Below are 16,463 nucleotides of genomic sequence, written 5' to 3' on the forward strand. Positions count from 1 at the left end.
TTATTTTATGCTCACTGCCTTGAGTGTGACTGTAGAAGATGCAGTAGAATTCAATGTTTTATTCGTTTCTGCTGTAAAGTGAATGCATTCTTTAGAAACTGACTTTTTTGCTATCTTGATTGTTATGCCTCACATAGTTTAGAGCATATTTTATCATCTAACTTTTGAATAGTTTATTTTGCTCCCTCAAATTGTTTACTTGGTGCATAATCAAACACAGAAATATTTTTATCATTGTCACTTGAATAAAAATAAACTAGGCTTAGTTGGGTAAATTGATCTGTGATTACTATTCAAGTTCTGTTTGACACACACAAAAAAAGGAGTACATTATACAATATGCACAGAATCAATAGAAAACTTGCTATCTTTTTTTTTAAAAAAGATGGTTTTTGTTTGCTTCAATGACATCGGTAACTTTCTAAAAGCTCAGTAGACTTTGCTTTCTTTTATTAACTTTTTTTTTCAATTCAAGAACGATAATTAAATATTCTAATTAGTTTCAGAGTGTTATCTTTGTCAGTTAGAGTTTGGTATAGTTTCTATTTACTCATTGAATAGCATCAACATTAGAAATCTTTCTTTTGTTATGTATGACAAATACGAGCTTTTAAGGCAACACACCTGACTAAAATCTCCTACTAAGATCTCTCGCGATCAGGTCAAGTGTAACCACAAGTTCAAAGTAATTCAAGATGCAAAAGAATAGTATGAAATAAAGCGCGTCAAGACTATCAGTTGAACATAAAAATAGAAACAACAAGGCTCTAAAGAATCAAATGCGTTCTTTCCATTTATAGTTTTATTCATTAAAGAAGTTTAAAGATTCTTCAAACAGTTACATCCGAACTTTTTACCAAAAGAAAGTTCAAATCTAAATGTTTCCAAAGAAAAAAAAAATTGTTTTACTAAATTATTCAATAATCACAAGAAAATCATTTTTTTTTTCTCTTTAAATTCGTTATCACGTTATAGTCTATGCAAGATTGGCATCAATGCTATGATTTTCACCAAAATAAATAAAAAGGAAAAAAAAATGAGGTGGATTCTACAGAGTGTCCACAGCGTTTCAAACATAGATTGTACACTGCCTGATTCCAAAAATAGAAAAGGATACAGTCTGAAACGAAAAAAAAAAAAAAAAAAAAAAAAAAAAGTAAACTTGTTCGCATAAACAATAAAGCAGGACGACTTCCATAGCATTCTTACTCTCTCTCCTTTTCTTTCTTTTTTTATTTTTAAATTATTTTGTGATGAAGTTTGTTGAGCGACTGATACCAACCAGTTTGATCCTGCTGATCCAATTCGACGGGGTCCTAGCGAATCCAGTGATGTATGAGGAACATAGCCATCTCTCACTCACCTTCTGTCATTTTTTTTCTTCGGCTCTTCTTGTTCTTGCAGGGGGATTTTTTGCAGGTATCTTGTGCATGTGCATACCCTGTTCTTGATCGATAACCCCGTACAAATAGGTTTGACGTTGGGATTGATGGGATTGGATGAAACGCATCTTCAGGTGATGGTCAAGACTGGATCCGAATCAGAAAAGAAGTATGCCCTTCAGGTGCTCTCTTTGTTGGACAAAGGAAAGTATTGGGTCCTGGTGACCCTCTTGCTTTCGAATGTCATCGTGAACGAGACACTGCCGATCGTGCTCGATTCACTTATCGGTGGTGGTGGACTCTGGGCTGTGCTGCTGTCGACAGGGCTGATTGTGATCTTTGGAGAGTAAGTGAAAGAAAAGGAAGAAAGAGAGAGAGAGAGAGGCATTTGACAGGTTTTTCATAGGGTGATACCGCAGTGTACGACCAGCGTATAAAACTGTTTTGTATTCCTTTACGTTCTAATGCATCCCATCTATAGCCATTTGTGTGCGATTTGGTCTGGCTATCGGTGCAAAATGTTCAAAGTAAGTCAAATGAGAAAGATGAGTTGTTATTGACCCTCTTGCAAAGAATTGTTCTTGTCATCATGTATATATTATATCCTATTGCCTATCCTGCTTCCCTTGTCTTGAATTTCTTTTTAGGAACCACACGAGGCACGATATACAAGAAAGCAGGTAGGACTCAGAGGATCCTTTTAACTTTTTCTCTTCTCATCCATTTTCAAATCTTTAGGTCTCAAATGTTTACTTTCTATGCATCAATCAGACGATATAGAAGGCTTGACAAAAGATGAAGTTCACATCATCTCTTCCGTACTGGATTTGAAGGAAAAGCGTGTTTGTGAAATCATGACTCCTTTACAAGATGTATTTACATTATCTTTGAATACCGTATTAGATAAAGAACTTGTACACAAGGTAAGACAAACAAAATGACCCAATCTCTTTTTGTTCATTTTTTTTTTCATGGGCTATAGATTCTAAAGCATGGTTATTCACGTATACCTATTAAATCAGCCAATAATGAAAGTCACTATATTGGTATGCTCCTTGTAAAAAACCTGATAAGCTATGATTATGATGATCAACTGACTGTATCTCAACTTCCACTGAGACCTTTACCTGAAACACATCCCAGCACAAGTTGTTTGGATATTTTGAATTTCTTTCAAGAAGGAAAAAGTAAAAAAAAAAAATAAGAGTAGGAGAAAGGTGGATTTGCTGAATTTTAAATAGGCCATATGGCGCTTGTTACCATGTACCCAAATGGTTATCCATTAGGAGTCATCACTTTGGAGGATGTCATTGAAAGCTTGATCGGAGAGGTATACAGTCTACTGGGACATACAATCTGACTAAACAAAAAACCTGCAGGAAATCATAGATGAAACGGATGTTTTCATAGATGGCAAGTAGCCTGATCCTTGTCCTTTTAGGTCATGATTAACCCTTTTTATTTCTTTTGTAGTGCATAAGAAGACCAAGGTGAACAGAGAAGATGAAATGAACCCATTCCAGATACAATCACGCCATGCCAGCTATCCTCAACTACTGAAATCATCCATTCCACCGAAAGATTCCACTGGCATCAAGATAAGAATGAATGGATATGGAGCGATTGTAGACAGTACTGGAAGTATTCTTACTCATTCTGGTGTCTTGCAACAACCCAATGATTCCTATTATCATGAGCATGAACCCAAGATATAAATTATACACATTCATTTTATTTGTTTGGGCATTGAAGAAACCTGTTCAATGCACATGGATTGAAAAGAGATGTGAAATAAAAAAAAAGGACATGAGCTACTCTTTTCAAGCTCTTTTTTTTTTTTTTCTTACCCAAACTTTATTCCCTTTCTATCATCATCAAAAATACAAACCCCTCTGGGCTCATTCCATCCCAAAATGGATACCGATTCATGATGAATTAAGGCGCTAATAACCGATAAAGATCTGCTGCAAGATAAAGTGATCCGCACAAAACAACGAGATCGTCTTGGCCACAGAGAGAGCCAGCCTTCTCCAAGGCTTGTTTTAACGATAGACATCCAGTAGCCTCTTTGTCTGTTTGCCTGATCATATCAAAGGGGTCCATGCTTTGTATCCAGGGCATGCCTTGGGGCTGACTAAACGAGACCGTCAGCAGGGTATCGTCGGCCTGTACCAGTGTATTCAACATGTCACCCACATCTTTTCCTACCGTCGCACCCATGATCCAAATCACCTTTTTCCTTCTCAAGCTTTCCACATAGTTGTGTAAAGCGATCGCTGCCGGTGAATTATGTGCGCCGTCGACCAGGATACGGTCCAGCTGAAATGCTTTCAGGCTCGGCACCTCTGTACTCGTGATCCAATCCAATCGGCCCCGCCAGCGTGTGTTCCCCATGCCTGCCGAGACATGTTCCTCTGTCAGGCGGATGAGGTTGAGCCGAGCAAGCCAATCCAGGGCGGTGACAGCGGTGGCTGAATTCATGCGTTGGTAATCACCATAGAGACGAATGGGATACGTGTACTGCTTGGGTGTGATCTGAAGCTGACAGAGTTGGTCACCCACCCATTCGGAGGGACGCACGAGGACATAAGGGCATCCTGTTTCCTTTGCATGGTGCACGAGGGTCTCTAAGGCCGCCTCTTGGTCTTGAGGGGCAATCACGACAGGACACTGAGGTTTCATGATACCCGCCTTGGCCGACGCAATCGCTTGCAGGCTGTTTCCGAGGATCTGAGCATGATCGATCCCGATCGACGCAATGATGGTCATCACAGGCCTTTGAATCGCATTCGTCGCATCCTCACGTCCACCCAACCCGACCTCCAACACGACAAATGCCACCTGCGCCTTGTCAAACAGATAAAAGGCGGTGGCCACCAGACACTCAAACGAGGTGGCACCGAGAGAGCAGGAAGCGTTCAACTCACGGACGTGTTCGGCCGCTTCCTCATAGGCTGCTTGACTCACAGCCTGTCCGTTAATATTGAAACTATCGCGAGGTTCGATCAGATGCGGTGAATTGAATCTTCCTACTGAATAGCCGCAAGTGTGTAACACGGTTGAAATATAAGCACAGATGGAGCCTTTGCCATTCGTACCGGCCACATGAATTATTTTGGTGCGTTCATCAGGTTTGTTTAAAGCATCTAATAATCGTCTTGTTCGTTCGAGACCAAAATTCATTTCTGTGTAGGAAAAAAAAAGGAGGGAGGTGACTGTCGAGTCACGAAAAAAAAAAAAAAAAAAAATGAACACGGTCAAGACACGTCCCTCCTTTCTCCTTTTTTTTCTTTCTCTTTTTGTCGATTACTTGATATGGTAGCTTCTCCAACACAATTGAATGATTCCATGGGTAATTGACACTAAATGATATTTAATTTCTCCATGTTAAAAAAAAGAGTTTAGCCATGTCCGAATTAGAAGGTCTTGATAATATTTTTTCAGACGATGAAATGATGGATGAAGTCGACGATGAATTTGCTAGAGTCAACATTGATGCCACCAGTGGACTTTTCCATTCGGACGCATTGATTGGGTTAGTTCAACAAGATCAAAAATAGTGCAATGTATTGATTACTTTACAGAGCCGATCCTAATAATGTTGTCTTCTTTTATCGAATGTTTTATAATTCTCTCTTTCCTTACAAACCCTATTTTCAGTGGCTCAACTTTGACACAAGTAAACAAAACAAAAAATAGAGGTCTATTAAAAAACAGAGCTGACCGGTCTACAGCACCTAATAGAAACTTTACTCACAGAGAATTCAGTTTTACGTTACCTTCCGACATTTATATTCGTTTCAAGTCTTTTGCCAACATTGACGAGTTAAAAAAAGAAATTGAAAGAATTCAACCGATCAAGATTGATATCGGGGCTATTTATGCTGTCAAGGTACAGGATCACGACCTGTTTTCCTTTACTTACTCTCTTTTGGATAGCCCAATTTAAAAAAGACGGTAAGTGAAAAGGCCTTCAAGCCGATTGAAAAGGAACTTGTGCTCGATATTGATATGACAGACTATGACGACATTCGATCCTGCTGCAGGTAAGAAAGGAGAGGGTTGAAAGAAGAGGAAGAGACTAATGAGGGGGGAACAGTGGAGGAGATATTTGTCATCTTTGTTGGGAATTCATGACGGTGGCGATGAAAGTGATTGATGCGGCATTACGAGATGATTTTGGTTTCAAACATGTCCTCTGGGTTTATTCAGGTCGTCGTGGTGTACACTGTTGGATTTCAGATGAAAGAGCACGACGATTGACAAATGATCGCAGAAAGGCGATTGTGAACTATTTGAATGTGGTCAAGGTAAACAGGGCTTTGATGTTTATTCGGCTGGCTAAGTACGAGGATTGTATAGGGATCTGCACAAAAAGCAAGACGTGTCAAATTGAATGTGTTACATCCATCACTAAAGTAAGTCAAAGGGATGATGTGAGTGATGCTGATGTTTTGTGTTTGTAGACGATCGCTTGATATTCTCAATGAACACTTTGACCATCTTTTACTGAACAATATGGGTATTTTGGATACAGAAGAAGGACGTCGAAAGATACTTGAAATCATTCCTGATGGAGCAGCTAAAGAAAAGATTGAGAAAATGTGGCAAGAGAACACCCATGGATCAGCACAAGAAAAATGGGACTATTTAAATAAGACGATTGAAAAGATTGAGAGCAAGAAAAGATACAAGGATCATGTGGGGAGAGACATTGTGTTTCAATACGCCTATCCACGACTTGACGTGAAAGTGTCTACAAATATCAATCACTTGTTGAAAAGTCCATTCTGTGTACATCCAAAGACATGTAAGTGACAAGAGACATTTACCCCCCTTTTTCTCACAGGCTCTTTAGTAAAAGTATGTGTTCCAATAAGAATTGAAGATTGCGAAAATTTCGATCCATTAAATGTGCCTACACTACCCTCTCTGAGTGCAGAAATACACGCTTACAACAATAACGACCAAGCAGATAAAAGCATAGCAGATTATAAAAAGACATCCTTAGCACCTTATATTGATTACTTTGATAAATATGCTAAATCCATTATTCTTCAAACTAAAAAAGATAAACGAGGTAAGAAAGAGCAAGACAAGAAAAGAATTGTGTAACTCACAAATCACAGAAAATACAAACATGGAATTTTAAGATCAATTCAGGGGCAAAACACAGTCAAAAGTGACGGGTTATTGTGATCCCCCTTCCCTTTTTTTTTTTTTGGGTGAAAATTTCAAACAATAAAAAAAAATATATATATACTTTTTTCTTTCTAAACTTGATGTTGAGGTGTATCCAACATTTGCCAAAAGGCTCTTTTCGACTCATTCGAGAACCATGCCACTACAAACGATTTTACAGCTCCAACAGCAAACCGATACTAACGGAATTAGTCTATGGTCGAAAGCGAATCTATACCAGCTTACCCACCATGGCCAAAACAAAGTCACCTACAGCTTCCAAGACACGAGCGGCCTCTCCTGTGACGTCTTCACGGTTATCATGGGAATGGATTAACCCTTCAGAAGATAACAATTATTATGCAACCAAGCAAAAGAACAGTGGAGCCCTTAGTGCTGTCAAACAAAACCTGACAGAGATGTTCTTGCCTGTGGGGTAAATAAGAGAAAAAGGAACTGTAGAAAGTGGGCTTGACTGACTGTGTTGATCCTAGTTACCCAGAAAGTGTTCACAGCTGTTATAAAAAATTCCATTCATGGCTGTTTTTAGAAACTTATGTTGGATCTGCTGTAGGCCAAAGGATGCATGTGTGTGTGTGTGGGTGGGTGTACTGAATTCCTTTTTAGGTCGGCGTGCTTTGTTCACAAGCCATGTTGGCTTCTTTAGGCTTAGGCACAGTAGAAGCTACGGGAGGAGCGGTGGCGATTCAGTGGTAAAAAGATAAAAAAGAAAAGTGAATGTGACGTTCTAAAACAAATCAGAAAGGGTGCTTAAAGATGGTATTGGAGAAATTGGTAAATTGTTCTTTATCAAAAAGTATGCAAGCACGTTTGATTCACACCCGAAAACATGGAAATTTGTAAGCTTTTTTTTTTTTTTTTTTGGTATTGAACAAGACTTTAGGTGTGTGAAATCTTATCTTCCGTTGGATCCTTTCTTCAATTATGTACTTCGATTGTTTCACCAAAATTCTTTTTGCCTTTAGCAGCAGGTAATGAACGATTTGTTTGTCTTGTTATTCACCGTTTTTTTTTTTTAAAAAAAAAGCTGGAAATATGTTTGAGCTGATTCATGAAAGCATATGGCTTGCTAGTCACATGACATTCACAAAGCACTTTTCTGTAATGTACACAACAGAGCATCGAGGGGTTTTATATTAATTTTTCATGTAGCCGAATGGTAATATTGGTGACATTGTAGCTAAAGATGACGCACAGATGTCAACCGCACATCTTTTGGGTATGCTCTCAGGTGTTGGCTTGATCTCCATCTCTCACTCGCCCTTGTTTCTCTTTGGCGCATTTGCTGTACTATCGCCCATCAACATTTGGTCGACGGTGAAGATGTTGCATGCTGCTGAGTTTGAGATTTTGAATCAAGCCAAGTTAACTTTGCTTGCTCGAGAATACATTGATCAAGGCCATGTTGCCACGTATGAAAAATTACGTGATCGTGAGATTGGATTCGGAGAATGGATCAAGCCATCTTATCGTAAGAAGCGTGGTGCTATTTCTATAAAAATCAAGATGGGACCTAGTGCTGAACAAGCCTATGGTTCGTCACATGAAGTACAAGAGGTTGTACATACATTAAAGGTACAGTGAAAGAGAGTGAGTGAGTGATACCTTACTGAACTCACTGTTAGCAAGAGAATTATTTATTGAATCATCATAAAAACACAATGTGGATCTTGTTTCATCAGGACGCTGGTTCTAAAGATGTCCTCAAATCTGTCTTGCATTCACTCAAATTCCATGACATTCTTTCAAAAGAGAGCATCAACAAAGAAACAGATTGGGATAATTACATGAACGCTTTGAGAACATCACTGGATTGGACAAGAGAAAATTATGATCTATTTGCTGCAGAACTTGATGAAAAGAACTGGCAAATTGACACAGTTTATTGGAATGACAGGTAATTGAGATGATTCCCAATTATTTCTATTATTAAACACAATGCTATAGCGGTATGAGATTAGCATGGGACAGGGGAGACAAGCAATAAATATGAATTCATTACATAATATCTATCATCACTGGTTCAATAAAAGAGAAACTTTTGTTACCATGCAATCTTGTATTATTATCCAAGTGGAAAACTATGCTCGAGAACAAGGAGAGTAGCTATGGATACATATCCATCAGAAAGTAGACCTCTGCTGCGAATCAATCTCGCTGCGGTTTCTTTTTTTTTTTTTCCTAAAAATCACCGTCAGACAGTATCAGATTTATCTTTGAGATTATTAGTAGAGTAAGAAAGAGATTACAGAGTCAATCAAGGGCTGCTGAAAAAAGGAAGCACACTAAATAGAAAACTGTTAAAAGTAAGATGGACAATGGTTTACACACGGATTGTGCCTAAAGCAAATAGAATCATCAAGAGCCAAAGAGATTAAAAGGAGGCATTGACATTATGCTATAAATAGACTATTAAATACCAAGCATCATCAATTAGCCGTCAATTCTACAAGCACAACTATGCAAGAACATTTTAAATTTCATACAATGCATATGCCTTTAAATTCTAGTCTAAAACTGAATAGTTAATCTGATGTCCTAGTCATTTTCATCCTGGCAATAGAACACACTGTGTATATCCATTACCCATGCTCAATTTTGTATCATGAAAGCACTCTAAGCGAAATAGTATCATTTAAGGTTATATCGATACAAACAGTGACAAGTAGTAGATGGTAGAAAACGGGTTGATTTCCTGGGAAAGATACATGGTAAACAGGCCTGTGTGACAAGAGACCATAAAGGAGATAGGATCCCACGAGTAGATGCTAGGTTGAATGGATCAAGACAAGATGCACCATTGAAAGACAAGGGCTTTTATAACACTCAAAACAGTGGAGAACTTTAACCTTCGATTCTTAAAACACAGCATACCATAAATGATGAATCGCCATTTTCTTATGATTCAAAAGGATAGACACATGTGTTTTTTAAAAAACGATTCAGTTTATTCAAAAGTGATATTGTACTATGCTATGAATTGACAGTGGCTCACTGCGCTTTTTCAAATTCAGCAAATAATGTATGTACAAAAAAGAAACGGTGCCTGTCGATTTCCCGATTATTTACAAATATGGTGCACGAGCAAATCCTATTGCTTTTTGGCTTGAGGGTCCTTGATACCCCTGGCTGGAGACGGTTTTGTATTACTTTCATGTTGTTTGTTTTTTAACAATTGAGCTTTGGTATAATTGGATAATTGACGGGCATATTCATTTCTTGCTAAAGCCAGTACTTCTTCTCTTGTCAACAATTTTGAGCTGTTGTTATTGTTGTTGTTGTTTGATAAGATGGTAGACATGATGGATGATAAACAGAGAAAGAAGGAAAATGGATGCTTTTTATATTCATTTTTGATCCGTTCTCTCAAATTAAGGAACACACTTGAAATGGAAAGGGTTATGATATCATACTTTCCATTTTTGTTCCGGCCCGATGAATTTTTTACTTGACAATTTTGGTAAAATGATGTAAGAGACATTGGAATTACCGTTTTAATTAAATTGGACAGTTATTGGTTATTCCATCTTCCTCTGTGCATTAACGTCGTCCCACTCTTTTTCATTTGTTTTAAAAGAAATGACAGTGGATTGAGTGATTGTTCCTTTTTGAATTCTCTTTGGTTGCTCTTTGGTCTTGAGAAATTCATCAAATTCGATTTACAACGGAAGCCTTTTAAGAAGATCAATGACGTTTGTTGAGGTTTTGTCTTGTAAATTTCATTGCACGTTTTTACCAGAAGAGGGGGGGTCCGAACAAAGTTACGCAAAGTTTTTTTTTTTTTTTATTTTGAAAAAAAGATTGGCGACTGATATGGATTCAAGATGATTTTGATCAACTATTTATTGAAAATACAAAGCAGACCAAATGTATCCCTTTCATCATACGATCCTTCACTTTTGTATATTCCCTAAAAAAAAAAGTTTGGATTACAAATGAGCTCTGATGGACTCCGTTCATTTTTTTTTTCCTTTCCGAAAAGTAACATCTAGAAGCAACTGATTATCAATATTTTTAAAAACTGTCACAGTAGGCGATACACACTAACTACGTACAATCTGAAAGCCAAACAGGAAGGTTACCCCCTACTGAACTTCACTGTCCAATTAAGGGGTTGGATGAGTGAGAGTGTTTTACAAAAACAGTTGAACAAAATATCGAATGATTCTCTTCACCTCCGTGCCTTATTTTCTCCTTGCTCTTTGGTTAAAATGGATGAAATATGAAAAAAAGGGGGGGGCATTCATCTATGTCCCTTTTTGGGTTTTCAGGATTTCATTTGCGCAGTTTGAAATATTTTCGCATGAAGTTTTTTTTTATTATTATTTTTTAATTTTGCATATTTTGACGATTTTAAACTTTGCACAACTTTTAAACAAAAGCATAAAGTACACACAGTGCTTTCCACTCTCAATGAATTATTTACTTGAAAAAAAAATGGATCGAATTTGAAAATAAATGTCCCACTTTTTAATACTCGATTTGGTCACTTGTTTGAAAACAAGGTACCCTACAATTTAGATACAACTTGGCCACTTTTTTTTTAGAAATGAATGTATCAAACGGATGTGGTCAAACGGATGATTTATATTTATGGTCCTGATCCAGTCTAATTTCCAGTCATTTTGGTGCTGCGACATCTTTACTGTGAAGGAGAGGTTGCACAAAAAATTCAGAACTGAACCTTTCTACAGTGAAAGATTCAAGCCTGCTACACCTCCTCATTCACTTGTATGGAAGACAACACTACCAGAAAAGACAAGAAAGTGTTTATTCACCTTTGAAAAAAACACATTCGTTGTGGTCTTTAGGATGGCTTGCCGGCGAGAACGGTCGGTGAATATGACATCTATGAAACCAATGAGGGTAAACTCAGGCATATCCATGGCACTAGCTTAATGCTTGCTGAATTAATATGTAAATAAATAAGCACAATCATTCCTCAAGATTTTCAGGGCTATTTTTTTTTTCAGAGATATGGGAACGTAGGCATTTAACAAGTGGTCTTCGTACACTGACGAAAAGCTGTCTTTATAACAAGCAATTCTTGAATCAGGCAATTAAATCGTCAACAGTTTCCATCACTGTGTTGTGTGTAACTTTGTCCATCAAACCCTAAACATCCTCTTTATGATCTTTAGTGAAAACAAGGGAACAACAGATTTTTTTTTTTTTTTTTTGCTTTTCCATTTCTTTTCCTGATTATAGACATAAATTTGCTAGATATGACGACCATTTCTGACAAGAACTGGATTAACTCTTCAGGTCACATAGCAAAAATACATATCCATATATTGCTACTAAGTACAAATATATTTGTTTCTCAATATAAATACCTAACTCAGGTCTCTTCATGGATTTTTTTATTGATATGATCATGTCAGTTTGAAATTAAGTAGGCATACATCAAGTACTTTGCATTATTAACAAGGGAATATAGATAAAGATTAAGAGCTATTATAATCTACTTGATCTGTTTGAATCTTGTCATCAAAGCTGTTTAACGCAATTCATCAACTTTATTTCATCCGTGATATACCACTAATCTCATGGCTATTCGTATTTTTTCTTATATATTATAATGCTATTGTATTCCATTTAGAATTTGGTTTATATTACCAATTATCTTATCCATAATTGGTAGATATCCTTATGTTTATTATACACTATTTAAATCTTGTTAAAAAGAAGATTTTTCCACTATAATAATATTAAAAAATTCCCGTTCGAAGCTATTTAAGTCAATTCGTAGTTATTCATTAGATATAATTATAGGATATGATGCTTTATGAAGAACTAATAAAGTTTTGATCACACATATACAAGTCCTTTTATTTTTTACATTTAAATAAACTTTATATTCCATTCTATTACAGATGTTTTCTAGTGGCTGATATAGCTGGAATACGTTTACTGTTCTTGTCTTTTTATTTTTTTAAACATGCCCCTTTATATATTGATGAATACCACATTCGAGTACTACAAATATTACTCGTACTATTAGATCACAATAATACAACAACAAAAAAAAAAGAAATTTCTGCAAATCACAAGCACAAGCAATCACGATATTTCAAGTTAATACATCCATAGTAAACAGGCCACAAGCGAAGTATAAATACATAAACGTATATAATTATACATGTATATATATATACTTTAAAAAAAAAAAGACCTATATACCATCGCCTCTTCCAAAGCTTCTGTTAAAATGATTTTGCTAATCCATTCATTATTTTATTGATCCTCTTATTGATCTGATGATTCACTTTGCCCTCTTTAAACAAGTTTTCAAGAATCAAGAATAATGAGGGGGGATATACAGCAGGCTACAAAAAGAGCTATAAACATGCTTGGAGAAAAGCAATTGGGTAAATTATTGAACAATGCATAAAAAATTCTTTAACTGAGCCTCATTTTCTTAGCATGATATAAACTTTTATTGATTTATCAAAAAATCAGATAAAAATTTTACAAGGATATGTGTGTAAGTTAATATTTCCACATGTAACAAACGATACAAGAATTAAATATCTCAAGACTATGGCAGATATTCTACGGAATAGATCAGGAACAGCCATGGTATTTGGCTCACCATGCTCAAATTCAACTGAGCCCATTGCATCCCGTGATAGGAATGTCACTATCAACCTGCTAAAAGCGAAAAGAAAATTGTAATAAAGATACCCAAGGCAAATGGAGGCCTTGTTAAGGTGCAGTTTGGATGGCTAATTATTTTCTCTGATGATAGACATGCTGAAATGCATTCGTTTACAGAAGCAAAAGGTAATTGCCATTGTTTACTTGACTTGCGCGAGATTCACAACTGACCCTCCAATAATTTTAAAAACTTTATAAAGATCAAATGAAAGCCATCTACCTATCCTTAGCACTCATGATCAGATAGAAAGCACTTGTAGGAACATGAAATATTCGATAGTTGATAATAATGTCCATGTCGCTTTCATGTTTAAGACTGAATCCGTTACATAAATCACAGATTTAACTGCAGAAAAAAACAACCAGATAAACTAAATACTGTTTATTCAACACTTTAAAAAGCAATATCAATTATTTAAACAGAAGCTCGCTGTCATATCACTATTGCCCAAACATATTGTCTCATTCTCATTAGCAATTATAACTGAAATAACCTGCCTCTATGTCGTAAAAAGCTTAGTTAGATCACTCACTTTATTCAATAAAAGATATTTTTTTTTTTTCAGTGTTATTCTTTAATGCTGCGCCAAAGTTGTGTACCTCTGTCATGAATATAGCTTGATATAATGTGAATCCTCTGTTTCTCGTCCTAAACAATAAAGTACTCAAAAGACCTATACTTTATAACACAGTGCTATTTCAATGATTATATAGGATGCATTCTCTTACTGCTATTTATCCTAGACATCCTGTACATGGTTACACGAAGAGTGTAGGATACTCTCTCTCTCTCTCTTTCACTGTTATTCATTTGGTACACTAGATGTATCAGCTTCTTCGTTGCCGGCATGCCTCTCTTATTACTTTAGCCCAAGTCTTTAGCATAGATGCAAGTCTACCCTATTTTCCCTCCGCCATTTGGTTTTAGCTGAGGATAAAGCAATCATATGAAAGGGAATAGTTAACTTGCCCCTAATAGTAAAGTATGTGTATGATGAGCAGTGCTAGCGAACGATCCTTGACTTCTAATTTCTATTGGAAAAGAAGACAGCTATTGATCTTGATAAGCAAATATCCTACAACAAGCTGCAGTAAATGCTCATCTAGCATCTTCTATCTCTGCTACTTTCATCCTTTGCTATGAAATCACCTCGAATAGATTCATGTGTTGAAGGATGTTGAAGACGACTTGGATAGCAGCACTTTTCTGAAGCAAACCATACAAGAGATATGAAAAGAATAAGCTATTTAGCCTTTATAAATAAATATGCACCTTTCACATGCTTCTTTAGAAGCCTCGGCTTAGTTGATTATCACAATAGAGAGTGGATAAAACTGAAATTTTACTCTAGTCAACATGACACTTGATGCACACAGCCTTTGTCCTTCATAACCATCCAGCCCTATCCACCACTCTCCTTTTTGAAACAGAAAAGCCCCCTTCTCCTTTTTGAAACAACTATACTCCCTAAGAAGACATCGGTGATCGAAACTGCAGTTTCTTGTGGACAAGATGATTGATTTGGCAGACACTCTACAGCTGAAGAAATTAGGTTGGGCCATGAAAAAAAAAAAATTGTGCCATTTGAAAAATATTTGGGACACTTATTTGGAAACAGGACAAGAGAATTTTGTCAGGGAAGCTTTTGAGGGAAACTTTTTTTTTTTACCTTGCTTCAAAAAAAAAGGTTTCCATGACGATTTTTTTTTTTTTTTTCCTTCTTTCAAAATGGCTGTGCCTATATTTTTAACACGATGTCATACAGTAGTCACTCTATTTAAGGGTGACCAAAATTTTGAAATATCCACCCTTAAATCGAAATTTGTAGCTGTTTAAAAATTGAAATCACTTAATATGTATTGTAGCTACATTATAGACTGGTTTGTACAACATGTTTACACATAGGCCACTGTCGGCTGGTATATATTTGGTAATTGTGTAAGGACCTTAGTAAATTAAAACTTGCTTAAGACTTGATCAAAGTTGCTGGAAGGATAATATACGAGTTGTAGACTCAAAATAATTTTGATGAGAATAAATATATGACAACAAAATTCATTTTCTTTGTTTATAAAAAAATGTCTAATAATAAACGTGTGCGCCTTTCTTTCTCAAAAAATTGAGCTTTTGGATCAAAATGCTACTGGCCAGCTTAATCAAACAGAATTAGGTGAATAGGCTATGAAGAAATTCAATTTAGATCAACCACTTGCCCAACAGACTGTATCAAACATTCTCAAAAATGCTGAAACGTTATACAGTAATAATAATGTTGTCAATAATGACAAAAGCCTAACAACATGGGGAAGAAGAAAACGCTCTCGCGCATGTCAATGTCATTATTAAAGCTTCACAATCAAAATCATCATCTGTTATTCCAATCAAAAGATCTGCAAACGAAATGGAAAAGAATATCCTATTCTGCAACAATTGTTCGATGATCAACCCTATACCTTTATACAAATCATAACATCACACGCTCCATATCCTAACCTCCTTGATACCCGAAATTACATTGAATTATCTGACGATTTATGCCAACCTTTAAACCAAGATTGGACACTCTCACCTCAAATAAAGTATGCTGCAGCACAGTTATTGGCAGGTTGCATATTACAAAACCAACTGAATGGCCAAGTCATTATTGCAAACACTGTTGAAGTTTAGGGTCGTAAAAGAAGATACCCACCGTGAACCCTTTGATACTAAAGAACAATCAACAATACCAACCTTGTTACCACCTCCTGTTGTATCAAGCTATGACAATGTTTACCCCGTCACCTTGAATAGTCAGCATGGACCTAAACTTATCATTGGAACTCAAACAATGAATTATTTGGTAGCATTCTTTGTCCGTTTGGACAAGGAAGAAAAAACAAAGTGTGGGGGCTGCATCAACATTATTCAAATTGGAAAAATTAGAAGAATCTTTTTCAACAAGAATTTACATCGATGAATATGCTCTCAACAAAGCCATGAAATTAGCAGAGAATAAAGACGCCAAAGCTGTGACAAATTATAATATTTTGGATCAGTTTAGACAGGAGGGCACACATTTTGAGTCACCTTCAACATATTATTTATGTCGTGCGTCTGGTTTTGTAACTAGAACACATCAGTGCCAACCATACTCTACATTTACATGATCAAATTTTGATCGTGGTCGATGTTCCTCTGCCGACATATTCTCAAGTATCGCTGGTAACGTCTTGCAATTT

At 36.4% G+C, this 16,463-nt stretch overlaps 8 protein-coding genes across 8 annotated transcripts; 6 read left to right on the forward strand and 2 right to left on the reverse strand.

The window, feature by feature from the left end:
* Positions 1 to 1,489: 1,489 nt before the first annotated feature.
* Positions 1,490 to 2,834, forward strand: RO3G_10113 (uncharacterized protein; the record flags this gene model as incomplete). Its single annotated transcript, XM_067664698.1, has 7 exons — positions 1,490 to 1,728; positions 1,789 to 1,813; positions 1,864 to 2,062; positions 2,121 to 2,305; positions 2,365 to 2,569; positions 2,624 to 2,712; positions 2,793 to 2,834. 7 exons carry the CDS (start codon positions 1,490 to 1,492, stop codon positions 2,832 to 2,834), a joined length of 984 nt encoding a protein of 327 aa, XP_067520799.1.
* A 483-nt stretch (positions 2,835 to 3,317) lies between these two features.
* On the reverse strand, positions 3,318 to 4,565 carry RO3G_10114 (uncharacterized protein; the record flags this gene model as incomplete). Its single annotated transcript, XM_067664699.1, has 1 exon — positions 3,318 to 4,565. The coding sequence occupies one exon, from the start codon at positions 4,563 to 4,565 to the stop codon at positions 3,318 to 3,320; it is 1,248 nt and encodes a 415-aa protein (XP_067520800.1).
* A 224-nt stretch (positions 4,566 to 4,789) lies between these two features.
* RO3G_10115 (DNA primase, eukaryotic-type, small subunit) lies at positions 4,790 to 6,200 on the forward strand (the record flags this gene model as incomplete). Its single annotated transcript, XM_067664700.1, has 6 exons — positions 4,790 to 4,917; positions 5,043 to 5,274; positions 5,322 to 5,428; positions 5,482 to 5,692; positions 5,745 to 5,800; positions 5,849 to 6,200. 6 exons carry the CDS (start codon positions 4,790 to 4,792, stop codon positions 6,198 to 6,200), a joined length of 1,086 nt encoding a protein of 361 aa, XP_067520801.1.
* Positions 6,201 to 6,814: 614 nt separating this feature from the next.
* Positions 6,815 to 7,549, forward strand: RO3G_10116 (uncharacterized protein; the record flags this gene model as incomplete). Its single annotated transcript, XM_067664701.1, has 4 exons — positions 6,815 to 6,999; positions 7,058 to 7,133; positions 7,191 to 7,276; positions 7,330 to 7,549. 4 exons carry the CDS (start codon positions 6,815 to 6,817, stop codon positions 7,547 to 7,549), a joined length of 567 nt encoding a protein of 188 aa, XP_067520802.1.
* A 70-nt stretch (positions 7,550 to 7,619) lies between these two features.
* RO3G_10117 (uncharacterized protein) lies at positions 7,620 to 8,571 on the forward strand (the record flags this gene model as incomplete). The annotated part of the gene is made up of 4 exons (XM_067664702.1): positions 7,620 to 7,685; positions 7,737 to 8,159; positions 8,267 to 8,481; positions 8,532 to 8,571. 4 exons carry the CDS (start codon positions 7,620 to 7,622, stop codon positions 8,569 to 8,571), a joined length of 744 nt encoding a protein of 247 aa, XP_067520803.1.
* A 1,004-nt stretch (positions 8,572 to 9,575) lies between these two features.
* Positions 9,576 to 9,885, reverse strand: RO3G_10118 (uncharacterized protein; the record flags this gene model as incomplete). Its single annotated transcript, XM_067664703.1, has 2 exons — positions 9,576 to 9,583; positions 9,735 to 9,885. The coding sequence occupies 2 exons, from the start codon at positions 9,883 to 9,885 to the stop codon at positions 9,576 to 9,578; spliced, it is 159 nt and encodes a 52-aa protein (XP_067520804.1).
* Positions 9,886 to 13,065: 3,180 nt separating this feature from the next.
* RO3G_10119 (uncharacterized protein) lies at positions 13,066 to 13,577 on the forward strand (the record flags this gene model as incomplete). The annotated part of the gene is made up of 3 exons (XM_067664704.1): positions 13,066 to 13,071; positions 13,268 to 13,370; positions 13,525 to 13,577. 3 exons carry the CDS (start codon positions 13,066 to 13,068, stop codon positions 13,575 to 13,577), a joined length of 162 nt encoding a protein of 53 aa, XP_067520805.1.
* Positions 13,578 to 15,874: 2,297 nt separating this feature from the next.
* On the forward strand, positions 15,875 to 16,201 carry RO3G_10120 (uncharacterized protein; the record flags this gene model as incomplete). The annotated part of the gene is made up of 1 exon (XM_067664705.1): positions 15,875 to 16,201. One exon carries the CDS (start codon positions 15,875 to 15,877, stop codon positions 16,199 to 16,201), a length of 327 nt encoding a protein of 108 aa, XP_067520806.1.
* Positions 16,202 to 16,463: the final 262 nt, after the last annotated feature.

The sequence above is a fragment of the Rhizopus delemar genome, genomic scaffold (assembly GCF_000149305.1).
Source record: "Rhizopus delemar RA 99-880 supercont3.7 genomic scaffold, whole genome shotgun sequence".
Taxonomy (NCBI): domain Eukaryota; kingdom Fungi; phylum Mucoromycota; class Mucoromycetes; order Mucorales; family Rhizopodaceae; genus Rhizopus; species Rhizopus delemar.